Source organism: Mauremys mutica, chromosome 11 (genome assembly GCF_020497125.1).
Source record: "Mauremys mutica isolate MM-2020 ecotype Southern chromosome 11, ASM2049712v1, whole genome shotgun sequence".
NCBI lineage: Eukaryota > Metazoa > Chordata > Testudines > Geoemydidae > Mauremys > Mauremys mutica.
The window spans coordinates 75,154,251-75,178,090 of NC_059082.1; the positions used below are offsets into that span (position 1 = coordinate 75,154,251).

The 23,840-nt window shown below is 41.3% G+C and overlaps 1 protein-coding gene across 7 annotated transcripts in view; it reads right to left on the reverse strand.

Moving 5' to 3' along the window:
- MAD1L1 (mitotic arrest deficient 1 like 1) overlaps positions 1 to 23,840 on the reverse strand; it is a 505,376-nt gene that overhangs the window by 431,980 nt on the left and 49,556 nt on the right. For 6 of the 7 annotated variants that reach the window (XM_044980781.1, XM_044980777.1, XM_044980778.1 and 3 more), the window contains one exon: positions 16,289 to 16,375. The exons of the other annotated variant lie outside the window; for it this stretch is intronic. In XM_044980781.1, coding sequence (XP_044836716.1) covers positions 16,289 to 16,375 — 87 coding nt within the window. The remainder of the gene's footprint in view (positions 1 to 16,288; positions 16,376 to 23,840) is intronic. 7 annotated transcript variants of the gene reach the window in all.

Here is a 23,840-nt window from a genome sequence, read left to right on the forward strand (position 1 = left end):
ACGAGAAGCTGGATATGAGTCAACAGTGCGCCCTTGTTGCCAAGAAGGCTAAGGGCATTTTGGGCTGTATAAGTAGGGGCATTGCCAGCAGATCGAGGGATGTGATCATTCCCCTCTATTCGGCATTGGTGAGGCCTCATCTGGAGTACTGTGTTCAGTTTTGGGTCCCACGCTACAACAGGGATGTGGAAACATTGGAAAGAGTTCAGCAGAGGGCAACAAAAATGATTAGGGGGCTGGAGCACATGATTTATGAAGAGAGGCTGAAGGAACTGGGAATATTTAGTCTGCAGGAGAGAAGAATGAGGGGGGATTTGATAGCTGCTTTCAACTACCTAAAAGGGGATTCCAAAGAGGATGGATCTAGACTGTTCTCAGTGGTACCCAGATGACAGAACAAGGAGTAATGGTCTCAAGTTGCAGCGGGGAAAGTTTAGGTTGGCTATTAGGAAAAACTTTTTTACTAGGAAGGTGGTGAAGCACTGGAATGGATTACCTAGGGCAGTGGTGGAATCTCTTTCCTTACATGTTTTTAAGGTCAGGATTGACAAAGCCCTGGCTGGGATGATTTAGTTGGAATTAGGTCCTGCTTTGAGCAGGAGATTGGACTAGATGACCTCCTGAGGTCCCTTCCAACCCTGATAGTCTATGATTCTATGAAGATATATATGAATTAAGTTATTTAATTTACTTTTTAAATAAAGTTAAGTAGTGAGGTCCAGACTAGATAAGCAGCAGAGGAGTAGGGATTTTATTTGTTTTAATTTATATGGCCCTCACAACCATCATATCTGAGTGTTTCACAATCACTAATGAATTTATCACCACAGCATCACTGTGAGATACGGGGATACTACTTCCCTTATATATGAGGAACTGAGGCACAATGTAGATTGAGTGACCTGCTCAAGGGTGCACAGAAGTTTGGCTTGGCCGGGAAATCTCTTGGATCCCAGTCCACTGCTCTATCCGCAGGTCCATTCTTCCAAGCCTAACTTTCAAGTAGTAACCAAACCTAAGGGCCTCTTCATTTGCAGTTCACATAAAACTCCCCAGAATTTACTTTGCAACTTTGCTGGAGAAATAAAAGAGAACCCCTTCGGTAGTTTGAAAGTTAAGTCACTGCAATTCCAAGAGCTCTAGACAAAGCTTGGGACAGGCTGAAATCAAGACTTTACATTTTAGTGCCGTTTCAGAGCCTTTTTTTTTTTTTTTTTTTTGGCAGTTGTCTGCTGTGTAGCAGGGGATTGTAATGTCTCCTTTTGTATTCATGCATCAAAGATGATTTGGACATGGGACAGTATTCCTCTCCCTCATCAGCTCAGAGTTAATCATTAGGTTGATCATCACACATATTCAAAAACAATGGTAATGACCAAGATGGGGGAATAAGAAATGAATAAAAGGAAGAGAGAAGTAATTTAAAGAAGGAGGATTTCACTTTAAATATCATTTCTAGTTTCTAGGAATTGCAGAACAATTTTAACAGTGTATTTCATCTAGGGCCTAGTGAATGTTGTTCTCATGAAGGCAAGGGATTTGGACACTGGCTTGAACCAGGCATGGCACAGGTAAATGCTGGGCAGACAGCCTCTCATATAGAAGCGCACTAGTTCATAAAAGTCATCATTCACTCTATTTCAACAAAATAAGAGCCACAAGAGGCTAGAATAAAGACTCAGTGAGAACCCATACCATTTCAATCAACAAACTTCCAGAACATGGATAATTAAGAACAAAATGTGAGAATTACAGTGGGAAAAAAAAATCAGCTTTTACAAAGAACTTTGCCAGGTAATCACAAATAACCAGAGTAAAGAGCTGCAGAATTACACTAACTCCCATTCAATGCTCTGATCTCTGAAAAAAGGCATTGCATAAGAAACGTACGATGGAGGAACTATGTGCCATCCTTATTGGTTCTACTGGTTTTGCATTTGAAGATTTCCATGAAAAGTGCTGAGACCACAAGGGAATAAAGGGCAATGGTCTCTACAGTATAGACAAGTAGAAAATTAATGGAAGGAGATTGGCCTCAGAGAGAACGTACCATGAGAAAAATCCTCATCCTAATAGCAAATTTGCTCATATTCCCTCTTAGTGTGTAAGAGAATTGGAAGAGAGAAGACGAGAGATGGTCCCTGTGAGAAGATCTTAATATAGATCATTTGTCGTCACCCTCTCCCCACTTCCCTGTGGCTGGCACAACGCAAGACACTGTCGGAATCAGGTCTAGCTCCTTTTATTATTTAATATTTATATGACAGTAACATCCAGAGGACCCTCGGAAGTAATAACTGGGCCTACAAATTTAATGTGAGCTCCATTATGAAAAGTGAGTGAAAGTTCATAAAATGTCACAATAACTTACAACGACAAGCATTGATGGGAAAAGGTGAAAAAGGGGACACAGACTGAATTAGTCCAAACAAAAATGCCTACTTATATAACTCAAGTACAGTGTTAATATCATATCTAGTAAACAAGAGAAGCCTGAGACCAGAAATTAATGGACCAAAATTGGTGAACAAAATAATGAGTCTGGATTTCGGGGTTCTTAAAATTAAAAAAAAAGAAAAAGGGAGAGAACAGATGGATGAATATGAATGCAGGCTGAAAATGAGAGACAAGTAAGGTACAATCATATCCACCATCTTCTGGGACCATGGGATGCACTCTAATACCATTGCACCTTCACTGTCCTGATTCTGAGAGATATCCTGACCAGACCAGGTCAAAGAGATGGAAACTCAAATGACACCATCACCTCCACCCGCTCTGGCTAAATCCCAAACACCATCTGGTTTGATAGACTATCGCTCTCCCCCCACACTCGCCCTCGCCCCCCATCTTGTGTGTCCTTTTCCTTGCCTACCTTATTCTCTTTCCTCTCTCTCACCTTTTGCCATCTGTTTAATAAGAGTATGGCTTAGCAGGCCAAGACTTTATATTTTACAGCGCTGCTGTGAGCCTGTGACCAAAGATCAGAGGGGTAGCCATGTTAGTCTGGATCTGTAAAAGCAGCAGAGTGTCCTGTGGCACCTTATAAACTAACAGACGTATTGGAGCATGAGCTTTTGTGGGTGAATACCCACTTCGTCGGATGCATGTATTCATCCACGAAAGCTCATGCTCCAATACATCTGTTAGTCTATAAGATGCCACAGTACTCTTTGCTGCTGTGACCAAAGAGGCAGCTAAAAGCAATACCCTAAATAGTTAGATGCTGGTACAAGTTTGCCAGGTCTCGGAGTGGCTGGTAAGACCAAATGCCAGGCCTCTGTTTCTCTAGCGGTGTGGCTGCAAGTGAGACACCGGAGACAGAAGCTGCAATTTTTATTTTTGCTGTTCTCCTCTCCCTTCTTGTGTGGTTTTTTTTTCCTTGCTTCATCTTCTAGGAAGCGGGATCAGACTTTAACAGCAGCGGCAGCAACAGTTCTGTCCATCTTAACTTTTTTCTCTTTTCCCCAAAAAGAATAGTTACCATCATCTATGAGACTTCCAACAAGGGATTTTTTTTTCTTCTAAAAGCTTTCTACAGCTCAAAGGAAAAGGAACAAGAGATGTTAAAATAAAAGGCTTATTTAATACTTCTACATTTCAAATGATTTAACTCTTTTTCCTCTTTTCTGTATCTTTAATGGAAGGTTAAAAGATTCATAGATTAAGGTCTGAAGGGACCTGTAGGCTGATCGCCTACATTGCACAGGCCATAGAACATCCCCAATATAATTCCTAGAGCAGATCTTTTAGAAAAAACGTTTGATCTTGATTTTAAAATTGTCAGTGATGGAAAATCCACCGTGACTCTTGGTTAATTGTTCCAGTGGTTTATTACTCTCACCATTAAAAATGTTCACCTTATTTCCAGTCTGAATTTTTCTAGCTTCAACTTCCAGCCATAGGAACACATTATACTTTTCTCTGCTAACCTGAAAAGCACATTATTAAATATTTGTTCACATGTAGGTTCTTACAAACTGTAATCAAGTCACCCTTTAACCTTCTCTTTAAACTCAATAGATTGAGCTCCTTGAGTTTATCACTATAAAGCATGTTTTCTAATCCTTTAATCATTCTCATGGCTTTCTCCAAATCCTTTCCAATTTATCAACATCCTTCTTGAATTGTGAGCTCCAGAACTGGACACAGTATTCCAGCAGTGGTCACACCAGTGTCAAATACAGAGTTAAAATAACCTCTTTATTCCTACCTGAGATTCCCATTTCTGCATCCCAAGATTGTATTAGCTCTTTTGGCCACAGCAGCACACTGTTAGCTCTTGTTCAGCTGATTATCCACCATGACTCCCAAATCTTTTTCAAAATCACTGCTTCCCAAGATAGACTCCACCATCCAGCAAGTATGGCCTACATTCTTTGTTCCTATTTGTAGACATTTACCCGTATTAAAATGCATATTGTTTGCTTGCACCCAGTTTACCAAGTGATCTAGATCGCTCTGATTCGGTGACCTGTCCTCTTCATTATTTACCACGCCCCCAATTTTTGTATCATCTGCAAACTTTATCAGTGATGATTTTATGTTTTCTTCCAGGTCATTGATAAAAATATTAAATGGCACAGGGCCAAAATCCAATCCCTGCAGGATTGCACTGGAAATTAGAGCGCTTAATGGTGTGTTTGCCACTTTACTAAGCAGGCTAAGGTCTCTGTATACCAAATCCCGACCCTTGCTTAACACTGTTTAACATTGGACAAGGACTGAGTTACGTTAACACCTTTGGCCCATATATTCCATCTAAATTAATATAACAGTGGCCACTCTCAGCTATCCTAGCACTATCTCCTCAGGGCATGATCCTCTATGTCTTCATGTGCTTCTACAGTGGGTAGCACAATGGGGCCCCAATCATGACTGGGGCAGGGGGGGCGGTGGCTGTATTCGGGGGGAGGGATAGCTGAGCATTGGCCTGCTAAACCCAGGGTGAGAGTTCAATCCTTGAGGGGGCCACTTAGGGATCTGGGGCAAAAATCAGTACTTGGTCCTGCTAGTGAAGGCAGGGGGCTGGATTCGATGACCTTTCAAGGTCCCTTCCAGTTCTAGGAGATAGTTATATCTCCAATTATTCATTAATTTTGATGGAATATATGGTCCCTAACAGCCAAAGATGTTAACATGACCCTGGGACTCCCTAACATTAATTAGTTTCAAACAAGGTTCAGAGTTTGGTATATAGCAATGTTGCAAAATTCACCATCCTGGCTAGCTAAGACAAATGCTTATCAGACAGAAGGAAAAAAGGAGAGAAATTGGAAAGAGAAGAAATAAAGTAGGGAAGAATAAGATACAGCAGAGGAGACAAAGTCTCCATACTAAGTGATGATTGGGATTCAGCCGGAGTCAGTAGAGGTGGTGAGGTCTTTCAGGCCCAGTCTGGTCAAGACACCTCTCCTGGGGTCCCAGGAGACAGTGGGGGTGGCTGGCATGATGATGAAGCTCGCTCCAGTAGCCAATTTTTCTCTTCAAAGTCTTTTGTTCAAAGAACCCCAAAAGGGAGCGATGGGTGGAATAGCCCATCCCATTATTATTTTGCCCACCAATTAGACTTAATTTCCAACACACCAATTCTGGTTCATTGATTTTCAGACTCACACAGTTCTTGTTAACGAGACGTAATCTTAACACAGTTCTTGAATAATATCAATAGGCCTTTTGGTTTGGACTAATTCATACCTTTTCCCCAGCAACATGTGTTATAAGTTATTGTGACATTTTATGAACTTTCACTCACCATTAGGGTAAACTTATCACACCGCCCCAGCTGTGTGATAAGGGGGAAAGACGAAAAAAAAAGCTCAAGGGGGAAAGACAAAAAAAAGGTGGGGGGGGGGGGACAATGAAGATGAGTATGATGAGCCACGATCTGGGGCTGATGTCTATGATTCTAGGACAAAGGAAACCTATTGAGGTGGAAGGAGATTAGTGCTTTTATACTGGCCTTAATGGTTCCTTTTTGCCTCCTTGCTTTCTAATAGGGACCAATGTAGGATAAGGGGGGAAATGAAAAATGTACAATTTATTATTTCTACAGCACGATTGTTAAGCATGGCACTTTAGAGACAAATACCATGCAGAACCCTGCCCCATGGAGCTTACAATCTGAATGTGTTTGCTGAGAGAAGAGTGTGCTGGTCATTTCTTAAAGAGACAACTATTTTCAGGTCCACAGTGGCTATTTTGTGCGCGTTTTTAGAAAAAGGGTGGGTTTGTGCAAAACTTAATATAAACTGGAGTCTTTTCATAAATATAAATGCAGAACATGCTGGAAAGTATTTAATACCACCCTGAAGTGCTGTGAACATTAGTCTAGTATTATGTAAATGTGCGTACACACATCCACACACAAACCACACCAGAGTGTGCGCCCCTTATATATAAACAGGAAAGAAAAAGAAAAAAAGAAAGAAAGAAAGAAAGAAAGCCTGTCCTTGCCCTAGAGCCCATATGACACATTAACTGCTTCTCCTGATAGCAAAATAACTTACAGAAACTATCAAAAATCCAGCACTTTTTCCTCCTTTAGATAAAGGACATTTCATTGTAATTAAACTTCTGTCCAAGCCTAAAGAAGATTAGGGAAGGAAGTCTGACAGGCTCCATTTATATTCGTGATGGACGTTTTCTGGGACATCCAAGGAAGTGAAGAAAACAGACAGTGGATGATGGTTTATGACACGGATCTGACTTAATACTTGAGGAGATGGACAGCTCCCAGCTTGTTATAATTCACTCACTGTTGTTTAAAAAGAATCCCTGCTGCCTAACTCAAAGGCATTTCCTGTGGAATTTGCAGCCTCTCTATCCCTTGCTTTCACTGAAGTGGTTGGTTTGTTTACGATATACATTCAAAGAACCTGCTCTTTCTGGTTGTGTGAGAGAGTAAATCAGTAAATCACACACATCTGATTTACACAAATGGAGCCTGTGACGGACATGAAGAAATGTGATGTTAGAGCATCAACGGAACAGAAGTCTTCTGAGCACTCTGGGAAGGAAAACATTTAATCAGCCATATTTTCAGAATCACCTTCCTCACAGGAAGCTGCATGTTCAAGCAGGAAGGGGTCCTTTCCTCAATGCCCCTAAAAGGAACTTTCCATTTAAAATAGATTTCTTGAAATAAAGTCACTATTTGATATGTTCTTTAGGAGGAAGAAAAAGGTGAGGGAAGAACAGGAAATAGATTAAACAAAGACATCCTATTCTTCCACATAAGAACTGGTTCTGGTTTCAATCTTCTCAAGATGATAGCATTCTGACTGATGGACTTCCTAGCACCTTTAGTTTGGTTCTTCTTAACTGAAGGTTTCAAGTTAAGAATGCTTCCTGATCATAAGAGCAGAGGCAATACAAACCTTATTAACTGAAGGTTTCAAGTTAAGAATGCTTCCTGATCATAAGAGCAGAGGCAATGCTTCCTGATCGTAAGAGCAGAGGTATTATAGTCTGCATACCATGTGTGTCTGGCCAAATCCTAGATCCCCAAAAATCCGCTTTCACAGTATGCCTGTAAGGATCAGACTGAAAATCCACAACAGTGAAGAGTTTATTCCAAAAATATAAGTTGTGTCATGCCATCGCTGTTGGACCAACTGACAATTCTCACAGGAAAGAATAGATGGGAAGAAAGACCTTCCCCAACATTTCCGATTCCTGGATGCTTTGTCCTCAGATTTGTTTTAGGAGATCTTCCACCCATAGACTTGGCTGCCGGAGCAAAGTCCAAAGACATCAGGGAAGGATGCTGGAATTAAAACATATATATCAATCACATCTTTGTTGCAGGGTCCATACCACGTCTCCAAAATGACAAGTGTTTGTGAAGCTTTTATTGGACGACAGCACCTAGAATGTCCAAACCCTGAGCTAAATACATCACTATTTTCTTGGAAGTCCTCACTGAAACCAGAAGGAAGATGAAGAGTTAAAGATGGCATTAAATTCTGTTAAAGTGACAAAAATGTTGAAAAAAGAATCCTGTTCCTCTTCTGAATCAAAGATCTGTCTTAAGTAGACAAGCTCAGATGAACGTGCAGAATGTGATGATTCTCAACTCCAGATTTAGGATGCCTATGGGCTAAATAATATAGCAATTCTTCCTTCTAATGTTCCTTCCTTTTCAAAGGATGCTCTAAAGAGGAGTCTTAAGGAGGTTTAACTTGAAGCCAGAAGAGCCATATGGGTTTAATGGGCTGTAACAAGGACCCTGGCTTGGCAGCATTTCTGTTCCTGGTGTTGTTGGGAACTTCCAGGAGAAGAGATGAAAGATACAATGGGAAGCATGAGCCAAGAAGAAAAATCCATCTTGTGAAGAGTCTGGGCTTCACCTGGAAAAGAAGCGAGATACAGACCCAAGGCTCTTGCCATGCTTAAAAAGTTCTGGACATACGTGACAGGAGTCACGCATCTGAACACTTTCAGACAGACACATTAATGTTGACTGAACTAATCCAAGGGACCATGGTGTTCGTAGCCAGGCCAAAGGCAAAATGGAAACACACAGCTTGCGAAGATTTAGCTTTGGTTAATGCTGTAAGGGGTAGTTACCAGAGAAGGAATGGACGTAATCAAGGTTTGTGGAGCTGGCTCTTGTAAACAGAATATATTAGGAAAACAGCTCTCACAAACAGAATTATTAACCAGGAATGTAAACTGCTTTTTGCTAGCTAATAGAAAATAGATGCATTCAGCTGACAAGCAAAATGTATTAATCAAATCATGGAATTTGTTTCTTGTAGCTATAAGTGTGATTAAAAATGAGAAGTTATGTAATCAGTATAAGAAAGTAGCCAATGGTGAATAAGTATAGTATAGTATATTTAGAATGCTGAATTATATAACTCTAAAACTGTACTACAGTTAGGGGCTGTAACCTCTGGATGATGATTGCTCTGTATGTAACAAGAGAATACAACAAGATTTGAGAAATGCACTTAACCCAAGTCTTTAGGTATTTTGCTACTGCAAATATGTATGACACCAGATAAGAGAAATTCTGGAAGGTTTACAGTGTTAGCCAGTATAAGATATAATATTATATATAGCACATATGTTTTTGTGTATCTACTAATTCTTTTCATGCTCAGCTTTTCACCAAATGCTTTTCACTTACGTTAAGCTGTTTAATGAAGGAGAGATGTGAAGTACTGTATTTTCAGTTTTAAGTACAGACATAAAACAAGGACAAGACAAAATTTTGTTGACATTTGTTGACCTGCACCACACTATAACTTGTGAAGTAGGTCTCTAAGGTTTTGCTGACTTCTGGAACAGTCAAAACAAGATAATCAACTGGTTACAAACTTTGTCATGTTTGCTGAAGGTCTGTGCAAGCCTTGTAAAGAGTCTTGAAAAACATGTCGAAGGTAACGATAAGCAGTAATGCTCAGATATGGTGAAAACCCTCAACCCTAGTATATACAGAGGTAGAGTGCAGCTCAGCTTCTGAGTCAGTTGGCCAGCTATACTACTATCTCTCAGAGAGGTGGTAACATATTGATCTTCCTTTCCGTGGCATGCTGTGCTAATCATCTTTGACTAATAAACTAAAATTCATAAAGTTGAGTAAGCCTAGCTATTTGTCATCTCTTGTTATTGAACTGAATCCAACCGTAACACTAGGTTTCTGCAGTCAGTGGCTCAGTCTGTTGGGCTACTGGCCTGTTTTCCCAGCCCAGTAAGGATTAAACACCATGTCTGGAGAGTCTGTTCCCCTGGCATCTGTCCTGGTAAAAGCCATGGCACCAGAGAACTCCTGAACCAGTGGAGAGTCTGGGACTGAGATGCAAAGCAGGCCTGAGGCCGCCTGGTATGCTGCCAGCATGGAGACAGTTGGTGCTGGTACCAATGTCATCAGTACCGGACTCAACAGATGCCCTATGGCCGGAACTGGAGTCAACACTATGGGCTCTTGCTGGTCTCGTCACTGTACCAGGGACTAATTGGACAGGCCTGCTCCATCCCACATGCTGGGGGAAGTACAATGCCGGTCAGCACTTTTCTCAGAAGATGAGGAGTCTCCTCCCTGAGCCCTGGAATGTACCAACTCATTTTATGGGACCTTTTTCTCACTGCATCAGGAGGGGGAACGACCCCTCTTCATCTTCAGGGAAACATCAGAACTTGAGTGTGGAGCGGGTTCACTTGCCAGATCCAAAGGCGACTGCTGATCAGAAGAGGGCTTCAGTACTAAAACAGGCCTCATGGCCTGCTCTAAAAGGTGCTGCTTTATCCCCAAGTCTCTTGCCACCTGAGTCTTCTTTCTGAACGACTTGCAAATGGAGCACCGCTCTTTAATGTATGCCTTGCCAAGACACAGCAAGCATCTCATGTGAGGGTCACTGTTGGGGACAGCACCCTTACATGATGGACAATGCTTGAACCCTGGTAAGGGAGTCACATAGGGCAGCAAACTAACACTGAACTAAACCTAAGGTACTACTCCTACTACTACATACAAGGAAAATTGAGACCAAAAGTGTGAGGTGAAGACACCACAACAACTCTATCCATGGCTGATGAGAAGGAACTGAAGGGGCTGAATTGGTGCACCTTTATATGACATGGGGAAAGGGTAGGGCTGCAGGCCACGAGCATCGCCCCTCCAGGTATTGCTAGGCAAAGTTTTTCTGCTCCGGTGAGCTGCGTGTGCGCACACCTACATGGAATACACAACTACTCCTACTCAAAGAAGAACATTTGATGCATTTGTCAGTGTTCACATACCTCTTTCCCATTGAGCTGTTTTAGAACTCTTCCCAGACCACAAAGCACTTCATGAGTCTCTTGTAGCAGAGATATGCAGAAGTAATTTCATCAGGAAGTAGGTCTGACATCAGGAGGAGAGTAGGTGAAACTGCTATTTAAAAGAGCCAAACAATAGAAGGATAGACCTCTTAATGGAAGGCTTCTCTAAACTCACTACCAGCATGTCTACCTGATTGCTTCGGTTCCAGGAAAAGAGAAGACCAAGGCAAACCTGCTGCAAAATATTTGGAGTCTGTGGCTTAAGACCTGCCAATGATCAGAGGCCTATTCAAAGAGGACATAGTGAGTCTGCAAATCTTTATGCTCAGAGCTTTCAAGTACTGAGCTTTTCTCCAAAGCAACTCACCTCTGTAGCACTTACCTGGGCTACCTTCCTTTCTAGTGCTTTCTTTGTGTCAAGGTTGCAGCAACACATGCCCTGACACTTATTTATAAACACACAAGACTGCTGGGCAATATATGAAGAGGAGATTTATAGGCCCTTCTCTGGCACTCATCATCACCATAACATCTGAGCAACCAATTGAGTTTAAAAAAATATGGTTGGGGACAAGCAGAGTGGAAAACGTTTAATGGTTGACTGAACTCACTAAGAAGAGTCAGGTAGTATTAAGTCTAAGATCTCTCTCTGCATCTCCTTTATCTCCTGAAGATGACATGCATGGCAGCTCATCACAGCACATGCTTACGGCGGAAGGCAGCCACGATTGACATGTTTCTAGAACATTAATTTTGTACTCAGAAGGAGCGAAGGAAAAGGGAAGGAGCTAATCACAGTAGCTAAATGGGCCTAGTAATTAAACTTGTTTCTTTTATTACCTACACAGTGCTCCTCCTAAATAGGGCCAATTTCTCATAGGCTACATCTCATCAAGCTATCAAAGTGATCCCAAAGCAGTCTTCATTATCCTCTGTTCCTCTAAGCCTTTGGATTGTTATCTTTATTCTACAGTTACCCAGGCTCCACAATACTTCCTGCTGCTACCACCTAAAGTATAATGTACTCTATTTACACAACTCACAGCGACACGCTCCAAAACGGAGGTGAGATTCCATCATGCGCTATTAACGGCGCTTTCTGCTACATTAATCAGCAGTGCTGACGTAGTTTTTTTGCTGCAGTTAATGTGCCCAGTGAAAGAGTGGCAGCGACCCTCTCCCTCTCCTCCTCACCAGCACTATAGGAGGAATTTTCCTCTCCTACCTAGCAAATGTTAGCAACCTCCGAGAGACTCCATATAATTCAGACAAGCAAAACATCAACCCACACTCAAAAGAAATTGACTTAAATTCACAGATCAGGAAATTCTGGCCTATGGTTGTGTGTGTCTCAAGTGCCCCAATTTACTTAGGTAGTGTCGTATATATGATTTGCATCATCACCTATTCTCTACAGTTCCCTGAAATACTGACATACAACAAGTTGCACAAAGCACTGGCTGTGCTTACACTCCCAAAAGCCAGAAAAATCAACACTAAACCAGAGCTGTAATGTTACGATAATGTAACCTTTTATGGTAGAGTGGCCTTTTATTATTATGGAAACACTGGCACCACAGGAGGATTATAGAACAGTGGCTTTCAAAAACTTTTTTTTAACTGGTGAACCCCTTTCACACAGCAAGCCTCTGAGTGCGACCCCCTTATAAATTAAAAACACTTTTTAATATATTTAAAACCATTATAAATGCTGGAGGCAAAGTGGGCTTTGGGGTGGAGGTTGACAGCTCGCAAGCCCCACCCCCATGTAATAACCTCGCGACCCCCTGAGGGGTCCCGACCCCCAGTTTGAGATCCCCTGCTACAGAACTAGAGGGATAGAAATTCAAGGGAAGTGCTAAGTGAAATTGATTTTGTCTGTTCATTCCTCAGAGATGCAATATGCTGTTGTGTACACATTTTACCCATGTCTTCTCCCCTCCTCTCCACGCTCCTCTTTCTAGATCTCCCAGGGCAAACCAAACAAAAACAGGCTCCATATAGAGCTAAATCTGCTCTCCAGTTCTGCAGGAAAGATGTGATCGCGTGTAGCAAATTACCCCCATTCCATCATTTTCATGCCTGGTTTGTTTTCTGAAGCCCAGTCCTGCTCATACTCAACTACATTAGCAGTCAGATCTTCTCCATTAAAAGGAAACTGGGGGGCTTGTTTGTCAGACTTCAGGATGAACAGCAGATTGAAAAATGTCTACAATAATCAGTATACAGGGAAGGTGGGAGGAGATTCCCCCAATCAAAATCAAATACCAGTAAAAATTATACTATGAGCATCAGGAAAATGATACTAGTATTATAAAAGTTCACACAAGCTATTCCATAAAACTCAACCACCATCAATAGCACTTTCACCAAACATATCCAGACCTAATGAATATGCAGATGGGATCACATGAGCAAAAGTCGTTTGGAAAGTGCTGCCATGATGCAAGTGGGATGTTGCTGATCAGTTAGTTATTTAAACCCTTTCTTACACCACTGGGACTAAGGAGAAAAAGTTAGATACACTAATAAGGAATAAGTCCATGAGCAGGTAATTTCATCACTAACCACACCTTACACTCAACCCTCTTCTGTCATCCATCAGATCTCTCACCATAACAATATGGAAATTGGGCTTATAAGTGATTTCCTATTCCACTACCCAAAAGAGATTAGGATGCTGACTTCTGGTCATGATTTTCCTAAGTATCCAGGTAGTAGAGATCCTAAAATAATTCTCTTAGCAATTACTGAGAAAACTCATCAAAACTCTTTGGAACAGGGACTCTGTCTTCCTTGATGTTTTTACAGTGCATAGGCCCATGCTTATGCAGGTAACACATTTGTCAGCAGGCTCAACCCTAAGACCTTCAGCACCAAAAACCCAAGATCCTACCACTAAAGCTAAAAGAGAACTACTTTAGTAGTGAGACAGTAGAAGGCTGTATAATTATTGGGACCAACCACTAGAGGGAGTCATGATCACACACAGTAGGCCATTGTATTACATAGGCACATTTTGGACACTACAGGAAACAAATAATAAAAGAATAGATAATCAGCTGATTCTGGATGTCGTTCAAGGAAAAAGAAAAATCAGATTTGCTTTCTTAAAAAGCACTTTACTGTCAGAGACTCATGATCTTCTCCTGGGAACTTTCAAATAATCCGTAATGGAAGATTTTAGAACGTACCTGATTGCCTGTATTTTAAGACAGAATAAAATATTAGACAGAAGAAAGGAGAACTTGTCAGTTTTAAAGACTGAACTCACAGGATTGTGTCTTAGAAGATTTTAAAAGTTTTAATTTGAGCCAGTTTTTACTGCCTGTTTCATTTGAAGGCGCCTTTGAAAATCAAAAAGTAATTTTGATCATGTTTTTGTTTTTAAGTTAAATTGATCCAATTGTGACCAGCTTGAACAGGCACTTCCAAAGGGCTGTTTTCTCAACAAAAAGATTCCTCCTGGCGATTAATAAATTAGACAAAATCATTTTCTCTGGCAGGCTGTGAGCAACAGCCTCCAAAATCAATAACTGTTAAACATTGCCACCCCCACTTTTATTTTTACTTTGGTCATTTGTTTTTGTTTTTTAAAAGATATCAAACTGGCTTTCCCCTTTAAGCCTCTTGACAACAAACTATGAACCAATTTAGCTGGCTGCATCCAGGGGATTTAACCCTGGGCTAACAATTTTAACAACTGGCTAAACAGTTTCAGTAGCACTTAAAGAGTATTTATACTAAGCTTTTATTGCCCTGCTTGAATCCTGCATGTCATTAGTAAGGGAGGGCACAGACATGTCTGTTGCTTGGACATCTCAGCCAACACCTTGACAACATAAAAAGCCACAAACACAAAAAACCTTTTAGCTACATGTTGCGGTATTGCTTCTAACAAGAACAGACATGTGTATTCAAGGAAACGCAATGGCTTGGGAAACAGGAGAGAGAGAGCACATGAGTTGAGGGTGAGGGCACACTCAACAGCAGAATCACATTTCCTTCTTGCAATGAGTAGCCATGCTAAAAAATATTGCCACCTGTAACCATCTCAGCCTGCAAAGTAAACAGATACAGCCTGGCAAACAAACTCAGTCCTCTTATGAAACACCTCAGTATAGTAACATTAAAGGTTGTATTGCATCAAAATATACTTTTTTACTCTTGGCTGCAGCAGTAACAGTATAGTCAGCAGGTCTCTGGAGAGGGTCCAAGAACAAAGGACTCAGTCATTGCATAGTTTGTAAGCTCTTTGGGAAACGGACTGTATGTTTATTCTGTGTCTGTACAGTGTCGAGATCAATCGGGTCCTGGTCCATGATTGTGGCTCCTTACAAAATAAGTAATAATCCCAACAGAAGAGTTCAATCAATGATCAGAAGCCATCACAGGCCCACTACTGAATGAGGTATATTTCTCATAGGTTAAGTCTGCGTGGGATGCTAGAATCAAGACAACAACTTCTGCAATTCCAAAGTAAAAGCAAATTCCTTCCCTTCATGTCATATCTCCAGGAAGGGTTAAACAAAATGAAAACACATCCTTTACTTTTTCTGAGTGTCAGAAGCAAAATATACAATTAATGCCTTTTGATGTAGATGGTCTAGCCAGATAGGGAGTCAAAGAGAATTACTTCAAGGAACCAGATCTTTCAGTATTTCCTGCAGAAATCTCAGGATATTGGTCCTCAGGCCAACCTGGCTTGACCAGACTCAGTAACCAAAAAAGCAGAACTGACATGTCCCTCTGAAACCAGTTCTACATATTAGGGTGCAAGAAGCAGTGTTGCACTGGTTATATCTCCCTCGTTCCCACATGAGTGTAAAATACCACAGTGCCTATACAGTCCAGTTACGGTGGATAATTTTATACCAGCTATAATATGGCAACAAATTAGCTTGCAAAAAACACTCCCATACCCAAATTCAGGAAGAGGGCCGAAGGTGCAGTAATCCAGGCTCCTCTGAATGTCTAAGAGTAGCCTACTATTAGAATGCCACTAGCTGAAGCCAGAAATTCGAAGTCTTCCCCCATCACCCATCAAGACAAATTTCCAAGTCTTTAAAGTGATCTTTTCTACTAGCCTAATCACAGTCACATGGACCCAAGGATTCTTAATCCTACTCTACATCCAGGTGACTGGTCGGTTTAGCTTTAATATCCCTTTTAACAGTGAGAAAGGTTGGGAAAGCAGCTCACATTCCATTTGCACCCTGAAATCATTTCAGCCTAGGAAGTAAGCATGGATAAAGTGCTCCACACATTTCTACATCTCCAGTCCCCAAGACCCTTCCAAAATACATGGTATTCCTTTAAGTTACAGTGACAAATGTAACCTTCACCATCAGCATAGTAAAGATAATGATGATACAGAAGATTTCTTGGAGGCAGTAGGACAAAATGAAGAGCAGCAAGTACAAAAAAGTATCTGGGACTGCAGCCTTTTATTTTCTATTTACTTGTATAAAAAGTAACAAATTCCTGCAACACAACATTCTTTGTTGGCAGCACCTACCTGTTTGTGATGGTAGAGTTCTGCTCTTTCAGCATAAGCTCCCTCTGTTGCAGGGCAACAATCTGCCTTGAGAGATCATCAGGGGTCCTAAACAATTAAAACAACAATGGGAAGAGTTAACAAACATAGACATGCCAGTGCCTGAACAATTAAGTCCCAGACATGACCCTAATAAAAGAATGACAGAGAGGCAGACAAAAGATTGTTGCTATAGGCTAAGGCTGCCACAGTCCATTACAACAGCTGAACGATCACAGGTTTGTGTATTGTCAAGCACACACAGCCAGTTATAGTCATTAGAACATCAAGCCCCTGCTGCACTCTAATCCACCCCCTTCCAATCAAGGAGGCATCAGCCCCATCACTTCACACCAAATCAAGCCAGAGGGTCTAAGAGACCACATTTCCTATCCTAAGATAGTTAAGCTTCCCTGCTTGAGAAGTTTCAGAGTAGCAGCCGTGTTAGTCTGTATCCTCCTGCTAACGATAACTCATCTCAATTGATTAGACTCTGCCTGTTGGTATGCATACTTCCACCTTTTCATGTTCTCTGTATGTATAAATATCCCCTGTCTGTGTGTTCCATTCTATGCATCCGAAGAAGTGAGCTGTAGCTCACGAAAGCTCATGCTTAAATAAATTTGTTAGTCTTTAAGGTGCCACAAGTACTCCTGTTTTTTTTCCTGCTTGAGAATAGCATTTGCCAAAAAGTGCACTGCAATTATCTCTGCCTGTACCAAATGCTACAGAACATCTCCTAAAGACACAGCTCCTTCTGTTTATATGGCCAATGAACACATATGCTATAGGAAAGTGTATGCTATAAAGAGTCTTCTTACAGCACAGTGGAAGTAGATGGTGTACAGTGATTTTATACCAAAAATAGTCTCAAGACCCAAAATTCACTTAACAGTACTGCCAAACCGACTAAACATTCAAGATAACCAAAGACTGCAGATTCTGCTTGGTTTACTTTTTAAAACTCAAGAAAGTAAATGAATTTCAATTCTTGACTAAAAACGACAGAATATGAATCTTGGAGCCTGCAGGCAGAGAAGGTTCTGATACACTGAGCAGCACTGCCCTCTACTGGATGGAACACGTCAGGCTAGCTCACATAGCTGAGCTTGAAGAGGAGAGACACATAGTTTAACACATCAAGTAAGCACTGGTTTTTGGAGTTAAAGGCTTTGCACCTATTTCCAGTGCTGCATGCAGGAGAGTCACAGGGTAACAGATGTGAGTAAATGGTGGAGAGCTGACTTCACTTGCTCCCATAACCTGAAGGAAAATAGATTTAATAGCAAAGACTGCTTTTCCTCTAGCTTGATAGGTCGTTTGCTATTCAGTTCTCTAATTTCCAATCTGCAAAACCAGGCTTCAGCCTTTGGAACTCTGATCCAATTCACAAGAAATGCTGATTCTCTTTCCTCACTGTCTACCTAGAAAGTCCTAGGCTAGGGTGGGAATAAACAGAAAAGAGATAAGACAGGGGGAATTACAATTGACAAGGGGAATTTGCTTTCATACAAACCAATTATGTTCTCCTTTCCACTACCTCCTCTATCCTTAGTGGTGGTTCCGCTCACTAGACTCAGCAGACATGAACCCCTGCCATATGCCAAGGATATAATATTTTGAAACCTTGACTCAGGTCTTGTAACTAAGGCCAGGAAATAAATAGTCTCTTACCAGAACTCCTACATGTCACACATATTACATGGTGTCAGAAGTAAACTATACCTTCGGCAAAAATGGAGCCAATTAAGCCATCTGAATCTCCCAACTTGGAAGGGAATGAGACAGAGAACCGGGAGGGATGGGGGATGGCAGCACTTCCAAGATTTAATGGGAGCAAGGAGCAGCGCAGAGAAATCAAGAGAGAATGAAATCCTCCACAAGCACATATGTGGCAGGTTCAGAGACACTGAAGATCTAAATTCATTCCAGTGGCAGCATAAGAGGGAAAGGGAGAGGAATCAAGAAAGATGAGTCTGTAAACCTACACATTAAGGCCCTGTCTACTCTGGGATTTCAGCCATCAGTGACAAGTCTCCAGTGTAAACCCCTACACTGTAGACAGGCAAAAATGCTGTAAGCCACTATTTGTATCCCTGCCCAATACTGGGATAAGTTGCATCCATGCAAACCCCCTAACAGCAGATTTGCCTGCCTGCAGTAGATGTTTCCACTGGCACAGTTACACTGGCGGCTGTATATCCAGGATAAACCACCACTGTAATCTAAACCTGTCTATTCAAACATTTTCTGCATTAATACCATGCAAAAATGTCACCTGGGAAAGACACAGTTTTAAGAAATCAGGTGCAAAGTGAGACTATTGATCATTACGGATCTTTGTATGCAAGCTAAGACATTCAAATTTAAACAATTAAAAAGATGGACCAATTAGAGGGCAAATTATTTGCTGTGTTACATACAAAAAAAACAATGTGGAAAATATAGTATGAGATCAAGTAATTATAGATTATCATAATGCATAAACACAAGGAAGATGAATCACATTTGTAAAGGCAACCGTTATTCTGGAATTTTCTAATCTTTGAGTGCCTGCCTTTGTAATCTTAATGTTCTTTTTAATGTTAGGAGAGGCAGGTTGTGTTCTGTACTATACTGGTTTTTTTTATAAAAAGCTAACCTAAAATCAGAAATTTCATCATGTGGAGCCATATTGCATTAGCAAAGTTAATTCATTCATAGATTTTTAAGGCAAGAAAGGACCATTCGATCTTATCAGCTAACCTCTTGGATAACATGGGGCAGAGAATTTCATCCAGTTACTCCTGTACCAAGCACAAAAACTTTGTGACCTTTAGATCTTCAGCACAGCTCTTGTCTCAGTCTCCCCACTAGCTCATCACCCTTCTCTATTTCAGACAGGCTGCATCTTTTTCTGTGCTACCTTGGCACCAGCACAGGGAGCACTGACAGACTAGGAGAGACCATCTCCTGGCTCTCAGTTCTGGTGCCCAGCACTAGAGCACCCCAACAATGAGGAGGAGCAATAATGGGGAAAATTCTGCTCAGTCCTGGGATGGAGCATGCTCTGTGAGGAAGGTGCTTGCTCAGGCTGTTCAACACAGAGCTTTAAGCGGATGAAGCATTCTCAGTGCAGGCAGAATCTTCAGAGAATTTAGCTGCCAAATACTAACAAGTCAGTGCAACATATGTGAGCTGCAATTCTCAGAGGCTTACAATTCATCCAAATGTGGGCAGATTTTCACAAGAATGGCAAAAGGAAAATCCCTGACGGCAGGTGACCACTGCTGCCAAATTCTGAGTCCCTGCTCCAAATTACTAAAACTTCTCAGGGTATGGCTACACTTACGGTTTGCAGCGCTGGTAGTTTGCAGTGCTGGTCATCCAGCTGTGCAGGGCCAGCGCTGGTGTGTGGCCACACTCACAGCTACCAGCGCTGGTGTGTGGCCACATTTGCAGTATTTGCAGCGCTGTTGGGAGTGATGCATTATGGGCAGCTATCCCAGCGTTCAAGTGGCCGCAACGTGCTTTTCAAAAGAGGGGGGTGGAGTGGGGTCTAGTGTGACAGGGAGCGTGGGGAGAGAGAGAGAGTGGATTTTTGGAGCCAACACTGTGTGTTTAGCTTCCTGCATTGAAAAATCAGAACATGTTTCCGACCCCTTAGTCTTAACTCTTAATTGCAAACAGCCTGCAGCCAACACGACTCCCCGCTGTTTCACTCCCTCCCTGCCTGCCTCTCATTTGATTGTTTACAGCCAGGTACAGATGATCACAGCAAACAGGAGCTCATTCATAACAAAACAAAGAGAGGCTGCATAACAAAACAAAGAGAGTAATTTATAAAAGCATTCTGGGATACATCCTTATACCCTGGAGGCCAATCACAGCGCTGGTGTGTGGCCACACTTGATGACCAGCGCTGCAGCACCAGCGCTGGAATCCTTATTCCCCATGCCGAGTGAGGTGTACGGCCAGCGCTGCAGCCAGGGAGTTGCAGCGCTGGAAGTGCCCTGCAGGTGTGGCCACTTACTAATTGCAGCGCTGGTGGAGGCTTTCCAGGGCTGCAACTCGGCAGTGTAGCCATACCCTCAGTGAAACAGTTGTATGAATTTTCTAACATGAACAAAAGTTCTCAGTTCATTCTGAGAAATGCCTGAAATATTTTTGCTGAAACTTAAAATCAGCTGTAGGCAGACTCCCAGCATGGAAGATTTCAGTTAAAGTTTGGGAAACTTATAAGCAACTGCAAAACAAGGTCTTTTAATGGAAAGTGATCAGAAAATCAATGATGTTCAGAGATAGCAGCTGCCAACAGATTTCCAATCAGAGGCCAAATCATCCTCCTCTGTCACAGGGTTCAGGTCAACAATCTAACTTCCAACCTAGTTTTATTAACTGGCTGCTTTGGGGTTTGTGGTTATTTTTGGTTGACATGTTTTACTAGCATTTGATTTAAAAGAAGGAGTGTGAAGATTGACAATTAAGTTAACAGATATTACCTTCTGCCATGTAACAGGGGTATTAGCTTTCTAGAAACTTAAACATATGACGGGAGCCAGGAAATAAAACCAGGCTCTTGCAAGTAATCGTTTATGTCACACCTTTATTATGGATTCCAAAAAACTATTCACATCAAAATTCCAGCCAGGTCACATAAGGTGCCTTCTAGGTCATCAAAGCCGAACTCCTCGCACTTTTCCCATTTTGCTTTTTAAACATACGCACATGCAATGAAACTAAACCAGCCCAGCTTTGGTACCGAACAGGGCAGGTCAGAGCCCACATTTCACTCTACTAGCAATGGATCTTCGCTGATGTAAATGGTCCTCTCTCTTCAGAGGTTTATGGAAATAGTGGTGAATGAAAAGATGGCAACTACTTGTCAGCATCCCAGTACACACTGAACGCTCCTGCATTTGTTTGCCTAAAGCGTTTTCATTTGCCTCACTGAACATACCACCACCCAGTAACTATAACACAGTTCATACCAGTGATTATTAGAGAATCAGCCAGATCATTTTGAAAGGATCTGCCTTGTAAAACTAGCAACCAACTTCATATCCATATTTTCCCAGCACCCAGTGCTACTTCAAAGTTAAAGCATCTAGCGTTTCTCCCAGCTTTATCCCCAATATTTCCCAGTCATGCATACGGAACAGGCCATTCCTCACACTGTGTAACATGTACCCAGAGCAAACTCATGGACAAGGATTTTTCACCGTATAATGGAGAACTCAGACCTGTGCTTCCACAATGAAAGTTTGATTGAATTGCACAACTATATACACAGACTTAGTGATCCGATTTTGGGATGCAAGGTTGTTAGTATTTACTCATCCACTAAATGACTATGAAGAATGGACAGAAGGGCAAATGAAGACTCCAAGCAGCTTCTGTATTTGATATCCAGTCATTCAACTCGTCTGATTCTTGAGCAAAATGCAAGGAACTGAAATCTGGATGCTGCTTTTCCCCCTCAGAGATCAAATCTCCTTCTGCAATAAACCTAAAAGCAAAGTCCTCCTTTTCAGTGTCTGGGAAGCAATAACCAAACAGTCAGGAGCATTTGATGCCAATTTAGAAACAAGGTTTTTGCCCTAAGGTACAAATTAGCCCAGCAAGGCTTACAGCTGGAGTAAGGAAGTCAAGAGACAAAATTACACTTACCCAAAGCACTCCGATTTTCTTTGAAGTACAGATAATTTGAAAAGGAGCAATTTAATAATGATAAAAAAAAATCCGCAACTGCTCAAATGAAGTGAAAAATTAGCTCAATGGGATGCCCGTCCAAGTTACTCTGCTTCAGTCAATGAGCTTTCAGGCTTCCATTGGCAAACGTTATGCCACGGTTTTCTTCATCCACTCAACTGGAATTTTGTATAAAACTGCCAAAAAGTTTCTCCATTGTGCTGTCTTAGTTAAGAGGCTATTAGCATTTCCATTATAAACTCCAATACTTTGGCATTTAGAACTAGCTGTTTTTAAAAGCATTGAGCTGAGACTCCGTAAACAGCTCAGATGCTAACTTTTTTTTGGTTTTAAAAAAAGTAAAATTGGATAAAATGTTTTTAATTTAAAATTTATTAGAACATCCGCATCTTATTGCAGGTGTGTCAAAGTCATATAGCAAAGGGAAATGATTTGACTTGAGTTAGATCTTTGAAGTTACTCTTTAGCTATGGATGTGCAAAGCAAAAATAAGACTAAATTGTTTTTAAAAAATTGAGGCTACCATGTTTTGAGGATTGAGGCCTTTTAGATTTTTGGTTCTTAAATAAACTATTGAAGCTACCAAAATATTTACATTTGTATAATACTGTGCACTCCATTTATAAGAATCACTGATATAAGAATCAACCACATATAGTGATCAAAACCACTGGGACAAAATCAATCTTATACTAACTAAAATACACAGCTTGTAAGAATCAACTGCTTATAAGACTTAGACCATCTGGGATGGATGTGATTCTTATCAAAGCAGTGCACTGTACTAAAATGCTCAAAGTAGTGATTTTTGCTCATGCATAACGGGTTTAAAGTCTCTTCGTGCAACATTTCTGCATATTGCTTTAACTCTGCAGGAATACAGACATACACTCTGGGTTCTGCAACTCACTAATTTGAAGTCATGTTGAATTGAAGCAAAGCATGCCCAAACTTTTGGCACAAAACTTTATTTTAATCAATTTAAAAAAAATAACACTTCCATAAGGTAGTATAAAACAGCCTAGAACACAGTTACTGACAAAAGATAGTCACTGAACGCTTGTTAACAAAAGTAAACATTAGAAACGGATTACCAGGCACTACTGCTTCTCTTCATCAAATCCCTAAACCCTGCTAATGCTCTCACTCCTTAAAGGCACTTGCAAAATAAAAAAGGGTTGGTTTGTGCTTCTCTTTCTTTCTTTAAGGCATCATGAAAGGATTTCCAACTCTATACAAAAAACATGTTTTTTTCCTTCTGCTTTTACATTTTGAAATCCAGGTTCTTTCCCGGCTGGAAAACTATGACCATGTCTACACTATAGTGTATCCGTGTCCTACACAGACAGAAGGATTTTTTCTGTCAGCGTAGTTAATCTGCTTCTCCAAGCGGCAGCAGCTCTGTTGACAGAAGAAGCCTTCTGTTGACCTAGCTGTGTCTATACTGGGGAATGAGGTTGACCTACCTTCGGCACTGAGGGCATGAAATTGTTCACAGCCCCAAGCAACATAGCTAGTTTGATCTAATTTTTAAGTGTAAACCAGCGTTCCAAAATTTCTAAGTGTAGACCAGGCCTCTGATGTCTGACAGTAAGGTGGCAATCTCACAAAAAGAGTGAGCTGAAAGTTGAGATAGGAAGGGATTTTTAGGGTATGTCTACACTGCCCACGTTACAGCGTGGGCATGGCAGCACTGTGACATGAGCAGTGTAGATACGGTTTATCGCCGGGGGAGAGCTCTCCCAGTGATTTAAAAAAAAAAAAAATCCCGAACAAGTGGTGATAGCGTTATTGCCGGGATCAGGGCTCCCAGCAATAAAGTGCTGTCTATACTGGCGCTTTT